The following is a 22,558-nucleotide window of genomic DNA, read 5'->3' as shown; positions in this document are numbered from 1 at the left end:
AACTCTTGGTTTTGGCTCAGGTCATGATCTCAAGTTCTTGAGTTCCAGTCCAACATCGGGCTCTGCACTGACAGCACAGATCCTGCTTTGAGATTCTCTCTCCCTCTGTCTCTCTGCTCCTCCCTTGCTTGCACTCTCTCTCAAAAAAAAAAAAAAAAAATGCAATGGCCCACTTCATTCTGAGCTGTACTTTTGTTAACACAATTAAATCAATGTGTTGGCATATAGGCAACACTGCTCCTTCCCTGGAAGAAAGAAAAATTATGGATGAGAGAATACCTATGAAAAGGCAATTTCCTTTCAGAGGCCAAAAATACAGAACACAGGCCAAGAGATGTAGCACTTTGAATCCTGTTCATTAAAAGGAAAAACACAATGATGACAAAAAACAACTTCATCACAAGCCAGTGTGAAGCATTACCAAGACAATTCACAAAAAGAAACTGAGTACCGCTGACCCTTGAACATCATGGGTTTGAATTGCATAGGTCCACCTCCATGTGGATTTTATTTACAACACAGTCCTATAAGTGTATTTCCTCTTCCTTATGATTTTAACATTTTTTCTCTAGCTTACTTTAAGAATACAGTATATAAAACATACACAAAACACGCGTTGACTATGTTCTGCATAAGGCCAACAGCAGGCTACTAGTAGTTAAATTTGGGGAAGTCAAAAGTTACACATGGATTCTTGAGTGCCCCAACTCCTGCATTGTTCAAGGGACAACTGGTAAAAAATATTCTGAGCTAAGAAAGGTGTGAAAAACCAGGATGATGTGAATTATCCAATATAATATCTCCAGCAAAAAGCCTAGACTATTCTTATTAGTTCTAAGCATCCTGGGCCACCTAAAAACATGGCACCAATCTTGAGCAATGAGGATATGAACCCCTTTAAGACCTGTGGAGAGCTCTGGCCCTGCATTTTGGATTCACAAACTCTTTGAAGCCCACCCACAGAACCCAGGCCAAGACCTCAGGCTCTGTGTTTTGTAAAAGTATTCTAAAGCAGAATTTTTTAGAGCCATGAAATTACTCTTAATTTTTTAATTTATTTTTGAGAGAGAGAGAGAGAGAAAGAGAGAGAAAGAGTGGGGGAGGAGTAGTGAGAGAGGGAGACACAGAATTGGAAGCAGGCCCCAGGCTCTGAGCTGTCAGCACAGAGCCCAATGTGGGGCTGGAACCCACAAACCCTAAGGTCATGACCTGAGCCAAAGTCGGAAGTATAGCCAACTGAACCACCCAGGTGCCCCTAGAGCCATGAACTTACTCTTAACCATCTACTTAGCCTGATAGTTACAAGTATGACTAAACATTGTGTCAAGAATCAAAACAGGAATAACTATGTAGCCCTTAACTAGTATTCTAAATTGCTCACTACAACTAAGTGTCAAATTGAGATTAAGTTCACTATTTCACTAGTGCTAGTGTTCTACAATGGACCAAAAAGTAAGTACAATAGTTCAAAATGCTGTTTACAACAAACCTTATGAATACAACACAAAAGAGGTGCCAAATACCTCAAAATATAAAGAACACTTGATTTGGTTGGAAATCACCAAAACCTGTTGATAGAACTGATACATGAGCATATTTTTAAAACAATTATGAGCTTTGAGAAATGGAACTGCATTCAGATATACGATCTAAGATAAGACAATGAAAAACTCAACTCACCAGCAATTTCTACAATATCACCAGGAACTATGTCCTTAGCTTTAATCCGCTGTACACTCTTTCTGTCCTGTCGATATACTTTGCCCATTTCAGGCTCATATTCCTTAAGGGCTTCAATAGCATTCTCAGCATTTCTTTCCTATAAAAAAGATAAAAGCAATGAACATATACCCACCACTGCAAATTAGTATTTTATTCCAAGGAATCAAATTTCAGACTTCTCAACTTAAAAAAAAAAAGACACCAGAGATGCACATTCATGACATTTATTAACAATACACATCATAAGATGATAAACACTAGGCTCTTAGGATTCTGTGCTAGAAAACGAAGAAGCCAAGCACCCTAAGAAGGATAAGGGAATAAAACAACAGGGAAAGCCGTTACAGAATCTGTCATCCCCAAGCCCACTATGTAACATGGCCCTCACCTCCAAACACAGCCACACCACTGAAACCGATCCTGTCTCAGTAAAAGGTGCTGGTCTAGGATAGACTGCTTAGGGTCACTGCAGGCTTTTTTCGCTTAACAGCTATGTGACTGTGCATGAGTTACACAACGCACAAGGTTTGGTGCCTACAGAGCTTAGACACTGACGCTACTACCTCAAGCACTGTGAGGATTAACAAACCATTTAGACTGTGTTTTGGCACACAGTACATGCTACAGGTCATCACCTGTAAAAAAAAAAATCAAGTTACGTCTCACAATTTCTAGATCTTTCTACAGTACTGAAAAGCAATAAATGGCTGGAGTCTCATAAGAGAACTGCTAGTCCCATACCATATTTATTGTAATACTGCATATGAACATATCAAAAATTAGCCACACAGTTTTCCTTTCCAAATTTCGAGATGAAAGATACAGAAATCAAAATGAGTAATGCTTAAAAAAAAAAAAAAGCTACGGGAAGGTTCCTGTAAGGGGGTGAGAAACAAAAAGAAGAAAAGCACATGTGCCATTTGTCTTCTCTCATTTTGGAGACTAAGCAATCAGAAGTGAAGGAGCAAATCGACACAGTGCATGCCCAAGAGGGCTACTCAGTGCACGAAGGACAAGGTTCATTTCTCACTTTTTGCTTTCTGATATAAAGCTCAATTTAACCTTTATTTGGACAGAATTTATGCACAATACCAGGTGATCTCATTTTTTACCCTACTCTAAGAATTATGGTCTGTTGTGAAAAATCCTGAAACCTGCTTAAAGTGAAATTGAGAGAACTCAAAACTGAAAGCTAGGGGCGCCTGGGTGGCTCAGTCGGTTAAGCATCCGACTTCAGCTCAGGTCACCATCTCGCGGTCCGTGAGTTCGAGCCCCGTGTCAGGCTCTGGGCTGATAGCTCAGAGCCTGGAGCCTGCTTCCGATTCTGTGTCTCCCTCTCTCTCTCTCTCTGCCCCTCCCCCGTTCGTGCTCTGTCTGTCTCAAAAGTAAATAAACATTAAAAAAAAAAAAATTAAAAAAAAAAAAAAAACAAAAACCTGAAAGCTAATAGCATAAGTCTCACTTTTTTTTTTTTTTTTAACGTTTATTTATTTTTGAGACAGAGAGAGACACAGCATGAATGGGGGAGGGGCAGAGAGAGAGGGAGACACAGAATCAGAAGCAAGCTCCAGGCTCTGAGCCATCAGCCCAGAGCCCGACGCGGGGCTCGAACTCGCGAACCGCGAGATCGTGACCTGAGCCGAAGTCAGACGCTTAACCGACTGAGCCACCCAGGCGCCCCAGGTCTCACTTTTTTTAATGTATGCATCCCTAAAAAAGTATAAAGGATGTTAAATTTGGGGACCTCATGATAAAAATAACTTCAACCCCATATAAGATCTGCTTAAAGAATATCACCTGCATCACCTTAAAACAGAACTACTAGAACATTTAACCCTAATTAAGTTCAAATGCTACTGATAGTGTAGAAAGAGTAAATTCTCAGCACTGTTGCTACTCAATTAGTCAAATGTGAAACTATTTTGCAGGACTACCCCTTCCCGTTTATTCACTGTGGCAGTTTTAATTCCTTTTCTCTCTCCTTCAAGGTCATGTCAGGTAGAGTTTAACTAGACTGCTCAAGGTTAAGAAATGTCCCAAGAGCACTGTATTTTACTTCTACTAAAAATTAGCAAAGGTACATTTAAATTAGAAGCATTAAAGATAAATTATCTCAGACCCCAAGGACAAAGATGCCAGTTAAAATTACTTTAAAAAGCCTTTCCTTCAACTCAAACAATCAAAAGGAATATTTAGAGCATAGAAGTGGAAAAGGGAAACAAATGATCTCAGATTCAAATAGGTTGTATCAGGCATTCACTTTGGCAACATACATACTCAAACTGGAACAAAGCTTGGTTTCTCTATAGCTCTCAATCACTTGTCACCTTCTGTAAGAAGCCTTCTTTGATGACACTGGCCAGCAGTATGTGCCCCCCCCACCTCCCAATACTACCTTGCACTGGATTTCTACTTTCCCTACTTCGAGAAGGCAAGCACCCTTCAGTATTACTCATACCATTCTGTATACTACGTAAATGAGATTAAGACCTAAAAATGTTATTTTTAAAACTAAGATAAACATAAAAGTCCTATGAAAACTGGTGTAAAATTTTACTTTGGAATTTGGATCAGACTGAGGCTGGATTCAAATCCCAGATACTCTACATCCTACCTGTATGGCCCTTAAAAAGTCACTTAATCACTGTGGACCTTAGCATCACATCTGTCAAATGGGAATATCATTTGCCTTACAAGATCACTGTAACAATGACATGGGAATGTATGTAGTATCTACCTCGTAACCGGCAGTGATTATTTAATAGGAAAATATACATTATTAGCTTGAGAAGGACAATCTAATGCCAAGTATTGTTTCTCTAGCCCATATTCACAAAGGGATCATTTCTACTTAAATATAAACAATTTTAGACAAAATTAAAAGGAACAGCACCATTAAAATTTTCTTCCAAATAGGTCATCTTTTCTATCTGATCCCACTATACAAAGACCTTCATGTTCATTTATAAGATCAGAAGTTTAAACTCTAACAGGGCTAACTAAGTATGATTATAAAATGCTTCCACTTAAATTAAGACTGTAGACGCACTCTATTTTAGTTCTGAAACGGGTGATTATATCCATGCTTAAATATCAATACTTAAAATGAATTTGAAGTATTAGTCTCAGTCTGTTAAAATATATTCAAACAACAACAACAAAAAAATCAAACACATCAACAGTCTTAGTAAGCTGAAGTCCTCAAAGTAGGTATCTACAGAAAAGTTAATTACAAAAAGTGGGGTGGGTAGGAATCCCCTTATATTATGGTTCTATACACTGGCTTCCACTCTGTGAGTCAGAAAGGCCTAGGCAACTGAGGGAAAATAGCCAGGAGCATGCTCTGAAGGGAAAACAATTTATATTGCTAAATATACACACACACACACACACCACCACCACCACCAAAAATCCAAGGAGATAAAACTGACATTGAGTTTATGAAATTTTTCAAAGGAAGCAGCTAGGAAATACAAAGATAGTGGATCTCAAATTTTCTGGTTTTTTCTTAAGTAGCTTCTCTCATCCATTATTTTTAACTCCATGCTACCATGAAGGATGAGCAATTTTAACAGCAAATTATATACATGCAGGAGAGGTCTAAAATGTTGCCATTAAACAAACAGACAAAAGAAAAAACACCTGTAGACTCTCCAGATTTCTTTAGTTAACACATAAGGAAAAAACAGATTAACACAGTTTAACTCACTTACACAAATTACTAAAATCTAGCACTGCATAATTTTGCTTACCTGCCATACACCCACAATAGCATTGGCTACTAATATAAGTAAAATTACAAAGGGTTCTACAAAGGCTGTAATTGTTTCTTCACCTTCTTCAAACCAAGCCAAAACCTAGAAGAGAAATGGCACGGGTTAGAACTGTAATGTGTTTTTAGGCTTAGTGCCACTTTACACCAGAAGTGGCGAGCACTAAAGGAATTGCAATATACCAAGTCTCTTTTCTTACAGTCCCTAGAAACAAATGGTGGCAAAATGTAAGGACATAAACAACGGGCTTACGTCTCTTGCTCACAGTACTTCTTGAGAATCGAAACTATACAACTTCTTAATACCCTTCAAAAGCTAACTTTTCACATAATAACTGTTTTAAAATCCAAATAAAATGATTTCTGGGAATTAAATCCCATTCATTTTATATGTATATATTCAGAAGTAAAACTTAAGTTCTTGGTTTTGTTAAAATAAAAGGCAATCATCCACAACTCTGCTGACTTGCTTCATATCAAATCATATCAAATTAATATCAACTAATATCAAATAATACCCACAGACATAAACTTATAGTAAAAATATTGTGAGGGGCGCCTGGGTGGCTCAGTCAGTTAAGCGTCTGACTCTTGATTTCAGCTCAGGCCATGATCTTATGGTTTTGAGACTGGGCCCCCACTGGGCTCTGTGTTTAGCGTGGAGCCTAGTTAAGATTCTGCCTCTGCCTCTCTGTCCCTCCCCGCATCTCTACAAAAACAAAATAAAACAAAAACCTTGATCATGGACTCAAAATTCTGGAGTGCAAAACCTGATAATATCCCAGTTATTTTCAGTGGTTCTATTATAGGTCGCCTCTTAATACTCAAGGTTGTTCTGATCAGGAATATATTTTGAAGGTTATCCTATATATGACAGTATAGCAATACAGCACTTCAGAGATGACAGAAGTCCAAAAATGTTATTTACAACTGGACACAGAACACTGCCCCAAGAAAAATGAGCAGAAAATTAATTTCTAGCTCACACAACCATAACCTTGTCAGGACATAAAAGCTACGAGTTAAGAGAGCCACAATAAACTTCATAACTGAGCAAACTTAAGGTGGTAGGAGAACCCAACACAACAAATCTTTAATGATAAAGAACACAGTAAAAGAGCCATCTAAATGGTTAAAAACTCATTTCTGTAAAAAACTGCCAATCCAGAAAGGATGTCAAATGTATCTAATATTCAATCTAGGAGATAAGGTTTGCCTTTAACATTGCTTAACACGCTTGCATGTTTCACAATAAAACCTTTTCTTTAAATCTATTTAGTAAACAATCAAGGTACTGGTTTTGATACTTTTTAATACCGTGGGATAGGATTCATGGCAATAATGAAACCATCTATGTTTATACTTAGTGGAATACTATAAAGTGAGCTTTTACACATATAGGAAACATAGTAAACAATCAGAGAGATGAATAAGGCCAGGCCCAACATGGATTTTGCAAGATAGGGGAATGATGAACAAGAAATATCAACCTGAGCAGGAAAAAAACCCAGGAGACATGAGGACCAGGTTCTGATAGGTACCAATGACCACTGACAGCTAGTGAGAGAACCAGGGCAGGCAGAAAACCAGAATGAATATAAATGTTGCCACAAGCTTTCAACAGGGCATTCCTGGTGTTAAGGTCAGGCCTAGTGCCAAAATGAAAACTTCTCTAGGAAGTTATAAATTTTGATAGATGCAAGATCACAGCTGCTTTGATACTAGCCTTTCAAACATTTGCCAAGGAGAACATATCAGAAATAAGAAACTTAATTAGCTCTTGGGGGAGAAAAATCGCTCAACTTGAAGAGTAACTAGGACCTTTCCAAAGGTCAGTGAGGCATTAGCAACTGTAAGATAAGCTTCACACCTTGTTAAAAAGGGTATGAACTTCCCTCTTGGCAGCTAGTCCTGAGGAACAAACTTAAAGCAATAACCCCTAAGAGTTGGAGCAAAGGACAGGACTATCAGACCAAATCTCTACTTTTCAAGAAACATGTGGTTCTTCTGCACAAATAGTATTTATCACTTACGTAAAAATCCTAATCTATACAATGTAGTAGCCTTTTCTTAACACTATATGACTTTAAATGTTTCTGTGTAAGATACCCAGGCATTCGTAATTATTTGAAAGTTCTACAAGTATATTAACTACTGTCTGATGAGAAACTAGTAGGCAAATTCTCAGGGTGGAAGGCTGGTGCTGAACCTACTTAAAATAGACAACCATCAACTTCCTGAATACTTTTTAAAATGTCTGTTTTGAAACCACAAATAAGCCAAATAATTAAATGCTACAGTCCAAAGTGAAGATCAACCCATATTTCGTTAACTGGTAGGAACCAATCCAGTTGTTCAGGTTCATATCATATTATGCGGTCCTTCATGGTTTGTTCTATTGTAAAGAAAACTTCCAGTGTATGTGGGATGATGCTGCTGACAAATGAAAGATCCCATGAGACGTGGAAGGGAGTGAGGAGGAGTGTGTGGCACAGGCATCTTTCATTTTGGTGAAAGATGCCTTATTGACATTATAGCACAGTTAGTTCATAATTATGGTTTATCCCAAGTTATACAAATGTTTGTATGAGGGAGAATGTTCCTAAAAATCTTTACTGAGAATAGGTGAACACAAATAATTATCTATTTATATTGCCTTGTGTTCGCCTCTGTATCCCCAGAGGCCTAGAAGAGTCTCTGGTACACAGATGATGCTATTTACTGTAGAGAGGCATGAATGAATGAAACAAAATTTCATACAACTCTTGCGGTACAAGACCCTAAGGGGAGTATATGAACTCAACACTCAGGGTAAGAAGTAACCAACTTAATTAACACTATTCTACTGCATAATGTTAGGCAGAGTGTTTCTTCTTTCCTTTGCTTTGCACTATTAATACAGTACCAATACCAATCTTCTGGGGCTTATATAATCCAGCAAGTTCAAAGTTTCAAATTTGCCAATCCTATTCAAGGTAACCTCTTACTAATGAATGTTCAACTACAGTTTAAACTGCTTCAGTACAGTAGGACAGGCTGTCTAGTTATCTGTTAAGACTGATCTCTGCACATCACAGTAATTTCTGATGTGACAACCAAAAGACGCTGGAGAGCAGAGTTTAATGAATAAAAGCAAATTTATGGGGCGCCTGGGTGGCTTGGTTGGTTAAGCGTCCGACTTGGGCTCAGGTCATGATCTCACGGTCTGTGAGTTCGAGCCCCGCATCGGGCTCCGTGCTGACCGCTCAGAGACTGGAGCCTGTTTCAGATTCTGTGTCTCCCTCTCTCTCTGCCCCTCCCCTGTTCATGCTCTGTCTCTCTCTGTCTCAAAAATAAATAAACATTAAAAGAAAAAAAAAAAAAGCAAATTTTAATCCAAAGTAAAAAGGTATATTCCAGTGGGAGACAGTCATGGTTCTGTGACTCCATTATCTTAGCTCCATGTTGGGATAATGTACTGAGCTCTTAACAAGATCCAAAAAAAAAAAAAAAAAAAGACAATGAGAGAGAGCATAAGCACATTTTTAAGACCAAGGGCACTGGCCTGCATTCCTCCTTTATCCTTAAGAAACTTGCGATGCCATTGGATACTTAAACACTTATTCAATAAATGAAAAAATTCACATTAAAAAAAAAGTTTTAAAGAGGAAATGGAAGTTAAACGCTACACAAGAATGAAAAAAGTATCACCAACAAATGTTATGACAATTTTCTGAGGGTAGAAAACGAAAATTCTTTCAGCCATTAAAAAAAAAAAAAAAAAAGTATGTATTAGACCATATTCTCTTCTGATCCACACACAAAACTTATCCCAGGGTCATGGGATTGAGCCCCATGTCAGGCTCTGTGCTGAGCATGGAGCCTGCTTGAGATTCTCTCTCTCTCCCCCGCTCTGCTCTTACCCTGTTCATATTTTCTCTCTCAAAATAAATGTTTAAAAAAAAATAAAAATACTGTTTTTAGATTTGAGAACATAATGTTTAAAAAGAAAAACACATGGGTGCCTGGGCAGCTCAGTCGGTTAAGTGTCCGACTTCAGCTCAGGTTATGACCTCAGGGTTTGTAGGTTCGAGCCCCGCATTGGGTTCTGTGCTGATAGCTCAGAGCCTGGAGCCTGCTTGGGATTCTGTGTCTCCCTCTCTCTCTCCCTCCCCTGCTCATGCTCAGTCTTCCTCTCTCTAAAACAAATATTTAAAAAGAAAAAAAAAAGAAAAACACACATTCACCTTTCAAAACATTTTAAAGAAAGGCTCTAAATAAATTAAACCCATCAGTAAACTACCCATTTTATCTTTTTTTTTTTTTAGTAAGAAATTAAAATACAGGGAAAAAAATAAAGTCACTACATTATATAAAACACTTCTTGACTATAAGGTTCTAAGAAAACAGATCTACATTTTTCTGTATTTTGAAAATGCTACCAACACAAACTCACTCAAATATCTATCTGTTCTATCAAAAGCACTAACCTAGGCTCTAAAAAATATTAAGAATCCCTTTTAAAGGGCCCAGGAGGAAGGAAAAACAAACTATTCAATTACAAGTGAGAAGCTGAAAAGTGCCTTGCTCTAAGAAAGTTTTAGTAGCATTTCAGAATCCATCGAAGTAGCTGTGGTGGGGACAGGGGGATGGAGGGTAGAGAAACTTTGACAAACCATGTTATCAGAGGACTTCATGGATACAGAGGAGGCAAATATGGCCCTCCTGCTCATCTCCTTCAGGTCTTTTCTCTAATGTCACCTTCTTGGAAGACTTTTCTGACCGCCCTACTTAAAAACTGCACTCCTCCCTCCTCATATTCTTATCCCTCTGCTTTAGTTCTCTATCACTGTCCAACAGACTACATGTTTTACTTGTTTAGAATCTGCCTCCATTAGAATGTCAGCTCCAGGTCAAAGACTTTGCCTATTTTGTTCAATGCTATATCCCCAGCGTCTGTGCCGTGTCCCAGGTGTTCAATAAATACCTAATGAAGCAGTAAAAGAGAGAAAAGAACGGGTATTCCAGTAAGCAACCATATGATGTGTTAAATGAAGGGCAAAGTTGTGACTAAGGAGGACGTAAAGACAAACTGAAAGGACAGCAGGTCCTAAATGTCAAATTAAGGAATTTCTAATGTTACTTTATACGCAATGGGACAGAGATAGCTCACTTCTTCCAATCCAAGTGCACTTAAAAAAAAAAAATAAAGAAAGAAAACAAAAACTACTTATATTTGCTGAACATTACAAGTTAATCAAACTTTATCCCTAGGCACCTGGATGGTGCAGTCAGTTAAGCATCTGACTTCAGCTCAGGTCACGATCTCGTGGTTCACGAGTTCAAGCCCCACGTTGGACTCTGCTAACAGCTCAGAGCCTGGAGCCTGCTTCAGATTCTGTCTTTCTCTCTGCCCCTCTCCCACTCGTGCTCTGTCTCTCTCTCTCTCTCTCTCAAAAAATAAACATTAAAAAAAAAAAAACCCTTTATCCATACAGGTCATGAGTGTAAAACATTAATGTAGCTTCCTACAGTTAACACTTAGTCTGACATCTGAAATAAATCACTAACGCCTAATATTTCTTTTTAACTTCAGCAGAACCTGAGGATATATCATACATCGTGTACACGTTGTAGAACTGCCTATTCACTCTTCCAAAAGAGCATGAATATTCTACCATGATTCTCCTGTTACATAGGAATAAACAGATTACCACAAAAAAGACTCCGTGATCTTTTGAAAGATAAAGAAATGAGGAATGAAAAGGTCAAGCACAATGTAGCAATAGTGCCAATTCCACATAAAGAAAATCAACGAAGCAAGTTTTAAATCCAAAATGTCTTGATCAACCAAGTCAAAGCAAACTAACAGTATTTCCTAAAATTTATTATGTTTCTTTATCAACCCATAAAATAAAAATGTCACCCAGTTCATTTCCTGAGCATTAACTCCGAGTAGTTACCAAAAAGGTAATTCAAATTTCAATTCCAAAATATAGCTCTATAAAGCTATAAAAATCCAACACCCTGCCCTATGATAAAATTAAAGCAAATATTTTAAAACCCATTTGAAAATGCTTAGAAACTAGAAGATCCTTTCTTCAAAGTAAAAATCACATACATTACTAAATCAAAGTGCTAATATAAAGTCATTCAAAACTGGCAACTCAAGAGATCCTATGCAACCTAAATATCCAAGAGCTTGTTTATTAGAAATAATGCCAGTGATGTTACAACACTGCCTTAAGTTACACACACAGAATAACTCAAAAAAATTTATTTCCTCTCTGCCCTGTATATACCAGCTGACTTATTCTAAGGGGTCCCTGATAATGTTATTGAACCCCCGTATTTTAATTACCAACGCTGAGGCTACTTCAGAATTATGCAGCTAGCTTAAACATAAACATTACACTACCCCAAATGTATTATTTGTTTTGTGCCAAAGTACTGAAACTGGTTAATCAAACAGCTCTATAATCGGTAAAGCAGCAGCCGTTTAGAGAGGGTGGGGGAGGGTGGAGGGGTGGGTGGTGTTGAATTAATCAAGAACAGACAGACATGTTAAGAAGTATAGAGTAATTCAGAATGCTGAATGATTTGCTATGACACTCTCTTAATTTTATTCAATGAAAACCATAGAAAACATTCTTGAGGACTGAATTATTAATAGCTACATATCACTTTGCCAAATGGCATGATAGAATTTGTAAACAGTATTACTCCAAAAAACTCACCTCTTACCAAATTTCCCCCCTCACCTAAAGAAGTGCCCACTGCTTCCTTTTTACTTAGTTCTCAAAATAGTCTTCTACGATATGGCTGTCATAAAGAACAAAGGAGATTTCTGGGGCTTGCATATGTACAAACATACAAAAATGAAACCTTGAAGCTCTGTCAATTTTGTGAAGCCTGAAAAAACATATTACACTGGGTGAATTTCACTTCCCATCACTTCCCATCCTATTTTATAAGACTAATATACTGTAATTTAAAACAAAAGCGTAATGATAAGAGAACTACGGTGGATGGAGGGAGGCAGGTGGGTGGGGGATGGGGTAAATGGGTGATGGGTATTAAGAAGAGCACTTGTTATGATGCGCACTGGGTGTTATATTTAAGTGATGAATCACTAAATTCTACTCCTGCAACCAGTATTACATTACGTGTTAACTAACTAGAATTTAAATAAAAATTTGGAAGAGAAAAAAAAAAAAAAAAGAGCAAAAGTCATCCCTTGCTGTTAGTATCAGGAACTTCTATGTCCTACTCATGACCATTTTTAGGAAAACTACCAAGAAGTCCACTGCCCAAGAAAAAATGCAATAAAAAATTAATATTGAACAGAAAAAAAATGTTAATATAACCTAGAAATATCCTCACCAACCCATCACCCTGTTTCTGCTGTAGTCCTTTGCATTTCACTAGTTTCTTAGCAACCATACAGGACTCAATTCGGTAAGCACATACAGAACAAGAAAAAACACTATATGTTTTGTTTTTATTTTTAAGATCTAGAACCAATTGTACTGAACCTTGTTCTTTCTACCTAGGAGTCACTCAAGACAGGGGTCCAATTTAGATAAATATACCACCCTAAAGGTCAGTGACCAAATTTGGTCAACAGTAGTGCCATCACTGCCGTCATCATTCTTGTCACTGTCAGAAACAACTGTCACCTTGCCATTACCAGGAAGGGAGAGCAACTGGAATATTCCTTTTGTAAGTTCTATTTACAGACTACAAAGGGCCCAACATCATATTAGTGTGATCTTACACAGTGGAAGAACCCAAACAGAAAAAAGACTTCCCGATAAAGAACTTTTTGATGTTAAAATCTCATAAACCACAAAAATTTATAAGACCCTGCGCCATTTGGCAACAATTTCTAACTGCACTGTCAATGTCAGGCATTCATTGATTTTCTACAACACAAATGGCTTCAAGTGTTTTGTTTATAATTTTAAAATACTGAAGTTGAAAAAAAATGGAGACACAGCTTAAATCTCTAAATATAACATTGTCACCCAATAGACATTTGTTTCTTGTTTTTTCATCTATGAAACAGAGTCAACTTTCTGAGAGAAAATAAGTTTCTTTATACTTACAAAAGATATACAAGCTGCCAGCAATAAAATTCTAACTAATAAGTCTTCAAACTGCTCAATCACAAGTTCCAACAAGGTTTTTCCTGTGAGAAACAAACATTTGTTGTAAATGTCATCTTAACATCAGAACACAAAGGGGAGAAAAAAAAGAACATGTTAAGATTACTCACCTTCTTCAGCCGGTAACTCTATAATGCAGAAATTCGCCAGGCAACGTGTCAACAAGGAGGAAAAAAAAAAAAAAAAAAAAATTAGCATGGTCTTTCAAAAGAGAATTCCTAAAATTACCACTGTCTTTGAAAGACATACCTAGGTATATGAACATTCAACCACTTTTAATGGAAACCATACTAAAATAGTAGCCCCAAGAAAACATGCAGTATTTGCCGTAACCAATACCTTAGGTCTACCCCGAAGCATAAAATCTCATCGCTACCTAAATAGGGCTCCCGAAACAAGGAGTCATTTCAGCTATGTCATGACTTCTGCCAGATGTGTAACTTTGGGTAGTACAAGAACGGTTAGAGGCATTCTCAACTGCAACGACGCCTCATAAACTGGCTGGGGACGAGAAAATGTCTCGCAGGGAACAACCCAGCTGCAGGAGACTCGTCCGTCTCTCCAGCGGGGCCCGCAGCTGCGTGCGGGAAGCCGGAGAGCTAGCTGTGTGCGGGGAAGGTCAAGGGTTCGAGGCGCGAGATCTAGGAGGCGCAGACCAGACCCCGGCGCCCCCGCCTGCAACCCCTCTCCCGCGGGGCCCGCGCGCGGGCTCGACCCGCCGCCTGCAGCCCTCGGCGGGCGCGGAGCCCAAACCCACGAGGTGGAGCCCGGTCAGCCATCTTCCCTGGCTCTCGGGCCCGCGCCGGGCCGCGCGGGGCCCCTGCAGCCCCGGCGCCGGGCACCTACCGTTGGAGCCCCATCTCTCCTTGAGCTTCTTGACCTGCTCCAGGCTCAGCCCTGTGCTCTCGTTGACGCCGAAGTAGCCCAGCACCTCCTCCACCGTCTTTGTGTGCGCGTTCTCCATGGCTGCGGGGGCCCGGCCGGCCTCGCCTCCAGTCCCCGCGGCCTCCTCGCCTCCGCCTCGCACTCGGGCCGCGGGCTCGTGCCACCCTGGGCGCCCAGGCGCTGACTGGCCTCTCCCCCCTCCTCCTCCTCCTGCGGCCGCTTCCGCCTCGCCGGGCGCTGAATCACCCCGCGCCCCCTCCCCCAGACAACCGCCCCTCTCGCAGCCCGGCCCTCGCCGGCGCACGCCCCTGGCTCAGCTGGGCGGTGGGGGGCTCCTGACCCTCCCTCCCCTCGTCAGAAGGGAGGGCCTCTTTCGCCCTCAACCGCCCACCGGGAGCGCAGGCCGCGGCCCCAGAGCCCCCTCCCCGCTCTCCCGAGGTGATTCGCGGCCCCACCCGGGCCGGAGGAGGGGGCGCGCGGCCGACCCCTGAGGGCGGAACGGAGCGAGGGCAGCGAGCCGGCAGGGTGGTGCGCGGCGCGCTCGCCCTATTCCCTCAGCTCCGCACCCCCGACAGCGGCGGAGGAAACTGCGGCGGAGGAGAAGGAGGTGGCGTCGGGGACGGCTCCGCGGCGGCTGCTCTAATAGCATTTATCCGCCGCTGCCTCCCCTCTCGCCGCCGCCGCAGCATGTGGACGCCGCTCATTGGCCGAGAGCGCCCAGCGCGGCGCGGGCGGCACGGCCCGCCCCCTCCCCTCGGCTCCCTCCCTCCCTCCCGACTCGCGCCCACGCCGCCGCGCAGGCCCCGCCCCCTCCTGCGCACCGCCCCCAGGAACCCGGATAGAGGCCGGCGCGCGCGGGGCCGCGCTCGGGCAGTACGCGCCGTAGCCAGCGGCTGGCGGAGGGCGGAATTTCGGCGGGTCTTGGGCTCCATCGGTCTTCAACCCCGCTCACTCACGGACAGACCCCAGGGAGGTCGAGGGCTCACGGTGGGCCCCCTGCACTAGCTGCCCTGAGGATTACTGCCTGCCCTTCGGGGTCAGCCTGAGCCTTGGGCGGGGGTGGGTGGTTGGGAAGGCGAGGCCGAGGAACCTGGGAACTCGCTCCGCACTGGGCTTTCCGAAGCGCGTTCGGGTTGGTGTCCTTGGCTCGCCCCCTCGCCCTCCGCCTCCCGGGCCGCACTCTGCATCCTAATCTGTCTCCTTCAGAGCCCCTTTCAGGAATCAAGGGGAGGAATTCCGCAGTTCATTTCCCACACGGCCCGAATGTATCGCTTCAGGACCACAGCATCCCACACCCCCAGCCGAGCGCTCTACCGCACACAAATGTCAGCCCTTCCCCAGCGGAGTCTGCGTGCTCTGACCGAAGAAATCCCACTCGCGGGAGGAGGTTTTAATTTTTATAGCTCACACAGCCTGTGATACGTGTCACAGGCTATGCCACCATAACTGCTAAATAATGAGAATTGTGCTAGAAGGTGCTTCGCTTGGGCATTAAGATCAAGGCTGTTTTCTAGATTTCCAATTTCCCCACTAGGAGCAAGAAGGACTTTAATCCAAAACCTATTCTTAAACCTCAGAGGACTTGCTGCAGAGGTCTGTACAAAACCTAGGTGACAGCAAAATAAAGGGCATTTTTCTTCTGTAAAGTTAGATTACTAAACGGGAAGGGACCTCTGCCTTGAATTCATGAACAAAAGGTGAACATATTCGCATCACAAAGAGCAGCTTTCTTAAGCGAATATGTCGCAGAATGAAGCAGTCTACTTTTGTATTTGGCGATAGTGTGCCATCCGCAAGAGCCAAAGCAGAGAAAAAACACCTCAGTTGTCCCCGATGGCTCAGCCTCAGGACTTACGATGAATTCCTTCAGCAGACGCAAATCACAGTGCATTACCCAGCTGAAAAAATCAGGCACGTCATTTCATTTAATTATTTCCAAGGAGTGGAGGCTGGCGTGCAGTTTTCATTGATACTTGGAAAAGGACCAACAAAACCCTACACAAAACACACAAACAAAATTCTAGTGTATGGCAATGCGCTGAGAGAAGCAAGGTGGAAACTGGTTAGGTCACAGGATTGGAGCCTCCTCCAGGAGGGACACGTGATTGATTGCATGGTGGGGGTGTAGTAATGGAGGGCTGGTGGTTCTTTTCCCTCTGAGACCAGGTCTGCACCATTTCTTTGGCCTCACCTCATCTCTTTTGGCAACGATAGAAGCACTACAGGCAGGAGGATTGCTACCTATCTTCGCCTGGAAATTATCTTGGACATTTGACTTTGGGTCTCTGTTCCATGGCTCCACGGGTACTTGGGATTGTAAGCACCTGTAGTGTGATCATGAGTTTCTTGAGGGGTTCTCTCGACCATGACTTTTGTATTCAGTGGTCTTCTCGAGATTGTCAGGTGCCTAGTTCCATCTTATCATTCAGATCTCAGCTTACATGTCATCTCCTTGTAGATGTCTTGGCGGGCATAAAGTGGTTACATTCCCCAGTCACCCTTGATATCCCATTGTTTTATTTTCTTCACAGCATTTATCTGTGATACTGTGTTTTCCTTTAGCTGTTTACTGTCTGTCTCCCCTTACTAGGAAACCAGCTCCATGAGAATATGGGTTTGTCTTTCTTGTCCATCCTCAGGATGTGGAAAGGTCTCTGGTCATCATTTACTGAACACCTACTGTTGGAATGAATGAGTCCCGGTATCCCTGATCTATCAGTGACTTGCAAAGGGCCTCACCATGGGAGGAACCTCAACAAATTTTTGCTGAACCCAGGTTCATTGATGTCCAATTTGTGAAATAAACAGGAGGGCCTCTGAACTACTTGCCTCATGGGAATGATTGTGAAGGTTAGTCAGGTTTAATGAATACAAAACTAGGCAGCATTAAAGGCTTCTCGGAGAGGAGCGATGTGTAAGTTCTTATTGGTGCTGTTACCACATTGTCATCACCTCCGAGACTGTTCTTTGCAAGTCTGCTATTTGCGGGAGGTGGGAATACTCCTTTACACTGAAACTGATTTTTAGCCCAGAGTTGGCCCCTTCTGTGTCACATACCATTTATGCTCTTGGTTCCTCAACCTGTGGGTGTCTCTGAAATTTGTTTATAGGTTGCCAAAATTTAGCATAAAGCCAGCCTCCCAAGGGCAGAAAGATCAAGGTTCTCTTATGTAGAAATAAACTTATATTCAATTTATTTTGTGCATTGACCTAAACGTGCTTCTTGTTAACAAGGTTTAAAAAACAAAGTAAGAATGGGTTTTGAAAATACTCTATTGTCGGGGCGCCTGGGTGGCTCAGTCGGTTAAGCGGCCGACTTCAGCTCAGGTCACGATCTCGCGGTCCGTGAGTTCAAGTCCCGCATTGGGCTCTGGGCTGATGGCTCAGAGCCTGGAGCCTGCTTCCGATTCTGTGTCTCCCTCTCTCTCTGCCCCTCCCCCGTTCATACTCTGTCTCTCTCTGTCTCAAAAATAAATAAACGTTAAAAAAAATTTAAAAAGATAATTTATAAAAAAAAGAAAATACTCTATTGTCTTCCAAGGATTGCAGCTATTTTCAATCAATTGAGGACAGGGAGAGGAAAAAGAAGAGAAACAGTAATTCAGAATGATGGATGATTTGATCAAAGAACCTCAAAGGAATTAATAAAGGAGGACATTAGCTGGTAATAGGCAGGCTAGTTAAAAAAGCTAGGCAGACAGAAAAGACCCAGTAAAAAACAGTGACCTGGAAAGCAGGCCCCGGCCAACTTTCCAACCCTCAACAGCCCTCCTGTAAAGCGATGGTTATTGCAAAAGGCAGCCTGTTCCATATTTGGACAGCTCTCATCATTAAAGCCATCTCATTCTGGGCTGAATCCTCCTCCCCTAACTAGCTTCTCCTTTATATTGGTTCTCCTTTAGCTCTCTGGAACAACTCTGAATACATTTAATCCCTCCTCTGTGTGAGATCCCTCTGAGTATTTCATGATATCTATTGTGCTTTATAAAGTCTCTTTTCTCAGCTAAAAGGAACAGCTCGGTCCCTGAGCTATTCCTCCTACAGCAGGAGTCTGCAAACCCTCAGCATCCTCATTGTCCAGGCTTGGAGACACCCAACACTGAACACAAAAGTCTGGGCATAGTCTTGGAGCAAGGACCTAGTGGAGTTCGCACTGTCCTCCTTTGGTTCTGATGCTTTCCCCTGCACATTGTTGATTTGTCTTACCAATCAACTGAGAACTGAGTCCTGTATACATAAACTGCAGTCATGTTAAATCTTCCCATGGGGTACTTGCACTGTTGATTCTTTTTAACCCAGGCATTGAACTCTGATTATGATGGAATGTTCTCATGTTCATTTCGGTCGTTGCAGTCTGTTGTGGTTTTTTTGGAGTCTTCATCGTCAAGTCATGTTTTATCTCTGTGTCCCAGCTTGGGTTACGCATAAATTTGGTAAGCATGACTTATGACTTCTATGTCTTCATCCAATAGAATGTCTAGACATTCATTCCAGATTAGAAAATAACTAATAAGCTGGATTTAGTTGTTCACTTGGCTATAAAATCAACTTGGCTATAAAATCAACTTGGCTACAGGTTCCAAAGTCAGGAAAATGAAAATCTTATAATGCACTCTCCTGCCTCTTTGTCTCCCATAATACTTTGGTATACAGCTTTGGAATACTTTGCTATACATTCTTTTGGTTGAGCACCTGATGTGGTCAGCTTGATTTAAGGATCATGTTATATGAAAAGTACATATTTATATGCTAGGCCCAAAACAGTAAGGTGTTCACACTGAGAGGCAGGTAGGAACCAAGGCCACCAAACTCAGTCACATCTGGCATCTCCTACTGACTCTGGAACACATGCCTGGTGAATGGAATAATGAGCAGAATTGTTACACTATTACAAGGCTTTGTTATGTAAATTAAAGTCTCTTCAGGTAACTATGGGATGTTAATTCACTGCATTATTATGTAGCCCATATTTCTTGACTTGCCCATAAGAACTTAATGAGAGAACTATTCCAATGTGTTGCTAAGCTCTACATGCCTTGTCTACAACAGACTCAAAGTCCACGTTCTAGTGAACAGTCTCCAAGTCACATTCTAGTGAATTTTCAAATTTCTGTGAAATGTGTTCAGTTTGCATGGCTTGTGTTTTTGAACACATGCCAGTGCCTAGTGACTACCATGTTTTCTACGTGTTCACAAACTACAACTTTAACATCTGAGAATTTGCCAGATACATAATGCCTTTTCCAGAATTTGCCTCCCACCTCCATTGATAAGTATTCTTTTTTTTTTTTTTAATTTATTTAAAGAGAGAGAGAGAGAGAGTGCGTGCATGCTTGCATACTGGCACAAGTGCAGGGGTTGGGGGCAGAGAAAGAGGGAGAAAGAGAATCTCAAGCAGGGTCCACACTGTCAGCACAGAGCTAACATGGGGCTCAATCTCACAAACCCTGAGATCAAGGCTGGAGCCGAAATCAAGAATTGGATGCTTAACTGACTGAGCCATCCAGGCACCCCAATAAGTCTTCTTTTGATGACTCAGTGTCCAAAAGCCAACTGACTAGTTGATGCTTGTAATAAAGGGACTTACCGGGAGTAGACACCGAATTCAGAACAGCTTGATCCAGGTGCTCTAATAAAATCACTGAGAATCTCTCTATTCCTTGGCTCTGCTGCTTCCCTTTGCTTTTGGCTTTGACATAGGGTCTCTCTAGGTGACAGCAGACCTGACCCCCAGCATCTCCAGTCTATAGTCCCCCAAGTTTAGTAGGTTCATGGAGGGAAAAGTCTAATATCTCCTGAGAGTCCTGTGCTCCACCTGAAACAGGGACTGTGGTCAGCCCTACCTGAATTACATGGATGGAGAGTTGGGAAGAAGTGTTTCCCTGAAGCAGTGGTCTTCAAACTTTGGCATGCGGCAACATCACGCAGGGGGCCTGCTGGGCCCTATCTCCAGAATTCCCATTCAGTACATCTGGGACAGAGTCCAAGAATGTGCATCTCTAACAAGTTCCCAGGTGATGTTGATGCTGCTGGTTTAGGACTCACACCCTGGAAAACAGTGCCCCTAAGGAAAATCAAATCAAGGAAAGGAATGAATGTTGGGTTGACAAAGCAGAAGAGGTCCACCTCATTGAGGAAAGTCAAAGAGCTTAACTCCTCTTGGAGGAAGTAACTAGCATGGAACACCGGGAAGTCTGGTTAGGAATGGCCCTAGGTTATTCCATTGCAGTTTTCTGTTTTATCTGCCATATATCTGCCACAGCCTCTCCTCTAGTTCTAAAGCTCCTGCCACAATGGATTATTTATCTGTTCTCTGCACTTTTGCTCAGGCTGTGCCTGCTGCTCAGATCCCGGCAAACCCCTAATCATCCTCCCAAGATGAAGGCTAAATCCCATCCCATCTTGGTGGCCTTCTCTGACAATGGCCATCGCTTCTCCATCACTTCCGATCTCACCACCCCAGAAATGAGTTGTGCCTTGTCCTGTGTCCCACACGGCACTCTGTATCTCACTCAACTATAGTATAGTAACTCGGGTTTGCCTCCTACTTCTCTGACTTCTCCTTCTCAGCCTTTTTTTCTTGCCTTTCCCATCTTGTACTCAGCCCGAAATGCAGAGCGTTCCAGGACCGAGGGACGTGCGGCATTGTTTCTCAATCCACAGTCTTTCCTTAGGCCCACTGCTTTTATTTGCTTATTTTTTTCTGTTGAGCATCTGACTCCTTTCTTTTTTAATGTTTATTTTTGAAAGACAGAGAGTGAGTGCAAGGGAGAGGCAGACAGAATCTCAAGCAGGCTCCACACTGTCAGCACGCGCCGTCAGCGCAGAGCCCAGCATGAGGCTCCATCTCACGAACCGTGAGGTCATGACCGGAGCCAAAATCAAGAGTCAGACACTTAACCAACTGAGCCATCCAGGCACCCCTAGGCCCACTGCTTTAAATTCCACCTAAATATTGATGACAGACACATTTGTATATCCAGACTCCTGTACCCCCCTGTCTACTTGATCTTGCCACTTGACCGTGACATGGAGTCACATGTGAGAGTGACGGTTGGGGGATGGGGGGTGGGATGGATGGTCACCTCCCTCTGAGAAGTGAGCACACGAATAATATATAGCCATTTGCGTAGTCAGAGCTGAGAAGAACAGCATTTGGAACAGAAGAAACAGCAAACTGGCAAATGTACATGTGAATGGTACTCTTTCACTCTGCTTATCAACCAAGTCACTTGTTTGCTGTCTGTGTTCTTCCACCAAATTATACAGTCCAGGAGAGGGGGACTTGGGAGTCTCAGTCGGTTAAGCGTCTGACTCTTGATTTCGGCTCAGGTCACATGATCTCACGATTTGTGAGTTCAAGCCCCGCCCCCCCCCCCCCCCCCACCCGGCGGGATTCCACCCTGACAGTGCGAAGCCTGCATTGGATTTGCTCTCTCTGCCCCTCCCGCCTGGCACGCCCGCGCTCGCTCTCTCTCTCTCTCTCTCTCTCACACACACAATAAACTTATTTTTAAAAAATTCCAGGAGAACAGAGATCATATGTACTTAAAATACGCACAATAATGAATGAATGCATGATAATTATTTGTTTTGAGGACCTGAGGGCTCCCTCATTTACTCTGTCCTCCCAGTGCGTAGCGTGATGCGGGGCCTGTAGCAGGTGTTCGGTACATATCTCCCAAACTAATTCACGAGGCCCTTCACTTCCTTTGCAATTACTGCTCTGGGAAAAAAAAAAAAAAAATGTTGCCATTTAAAAAAAAAATTAAAGACAAGAAACCCATGCATCAGTGCCAAACAAAGTACTGCGGAATGGTTTTCAAAACCATAACTCCCTGATGGGATAATGTAGTTTAAATATAGCAGCTATTTTTCCCTCTAGTCGGTTTGTTCTTTGATTTTTGTGGAAAGATTTCAAAAGTTCTCTTCCACTGCCCTCCTGTCTCACCCCCCAAGGTGCTCAGATCTTGAACAGCAAAATGTTTAAAATGAAGAGACCGCAGGGCCTTCGGAGCCTGGTAGAAAAATG

General features: G+C 42.3%; 1 protein-coding gene across 2 annotated transcripts in view; it reads right to left on the bottom strand.

The window, feature by feature from the left end:
- ATP2A2 (ATPase sarcoplasmic/endoplasmic reticulum Ca2+ transporting 2) overlaps positions 1 to 15,182 on the bottom strand; it is a 59,338-nt gene extending 44,156 nt beyond the window's left edge. The window contains exons 1-5 of one of the 2 annotated variants that reach the window (XR_006707757.1): positions 14,488 to 15,182; positions 13,752 to 13,769; positions 13,582 to 13,664; positions 5,475 to 5,579; positions 1,681 to 1,819 (exon numbers count right to left, since the gene is read on the bottom strand). Coding sequence is in view for 1 of the 2 variants with exons in the window: in XM_045458741.1 (XP_045314697.1) it covers positions 1,681 to 1,819; positions 5,475 to 5,579; positions 13,582 to 13,664; positions 13,752 to 13,769; positions 14,488 to 14,605 (463 nt within the window). In the remaining variant the exon portion in view is untranslated. The remainder of the gene's footprint in view (positions 1 to 1,680; positions 1,820 to 5,474; positions 5,580 to 13,581; positions 13,665 to 13,751; positions 13,770 to 14,487) is intronic. The other variant, XM_045458741.1, reaches the window with a different exon arrangement.
- Between the last annotated feature and the right edge of the window lie 7,376 nt (positions 15,183 to 22,558).

The sequence above is a fragment of the Leopardus geoffroyi genome, chromosome D3, assembly GCF_018350155.1.
Source record: "Leopardus geoffroyi isolate Oge1 chromosome D3, O.geoffroyi_Oge1_pat1.0, whole genome shotgun sequence".
NCBI classification, from domain to species: domain Eukaryota; kingdom Metazoa; phylum Chordata; class Mammalia; order Carnivora; family Felidae; genus Leopardus; species Leopardus geoffroyi.
This window is presented reverse-complemented; position numbering and strand designations above follow the sequence as displayed.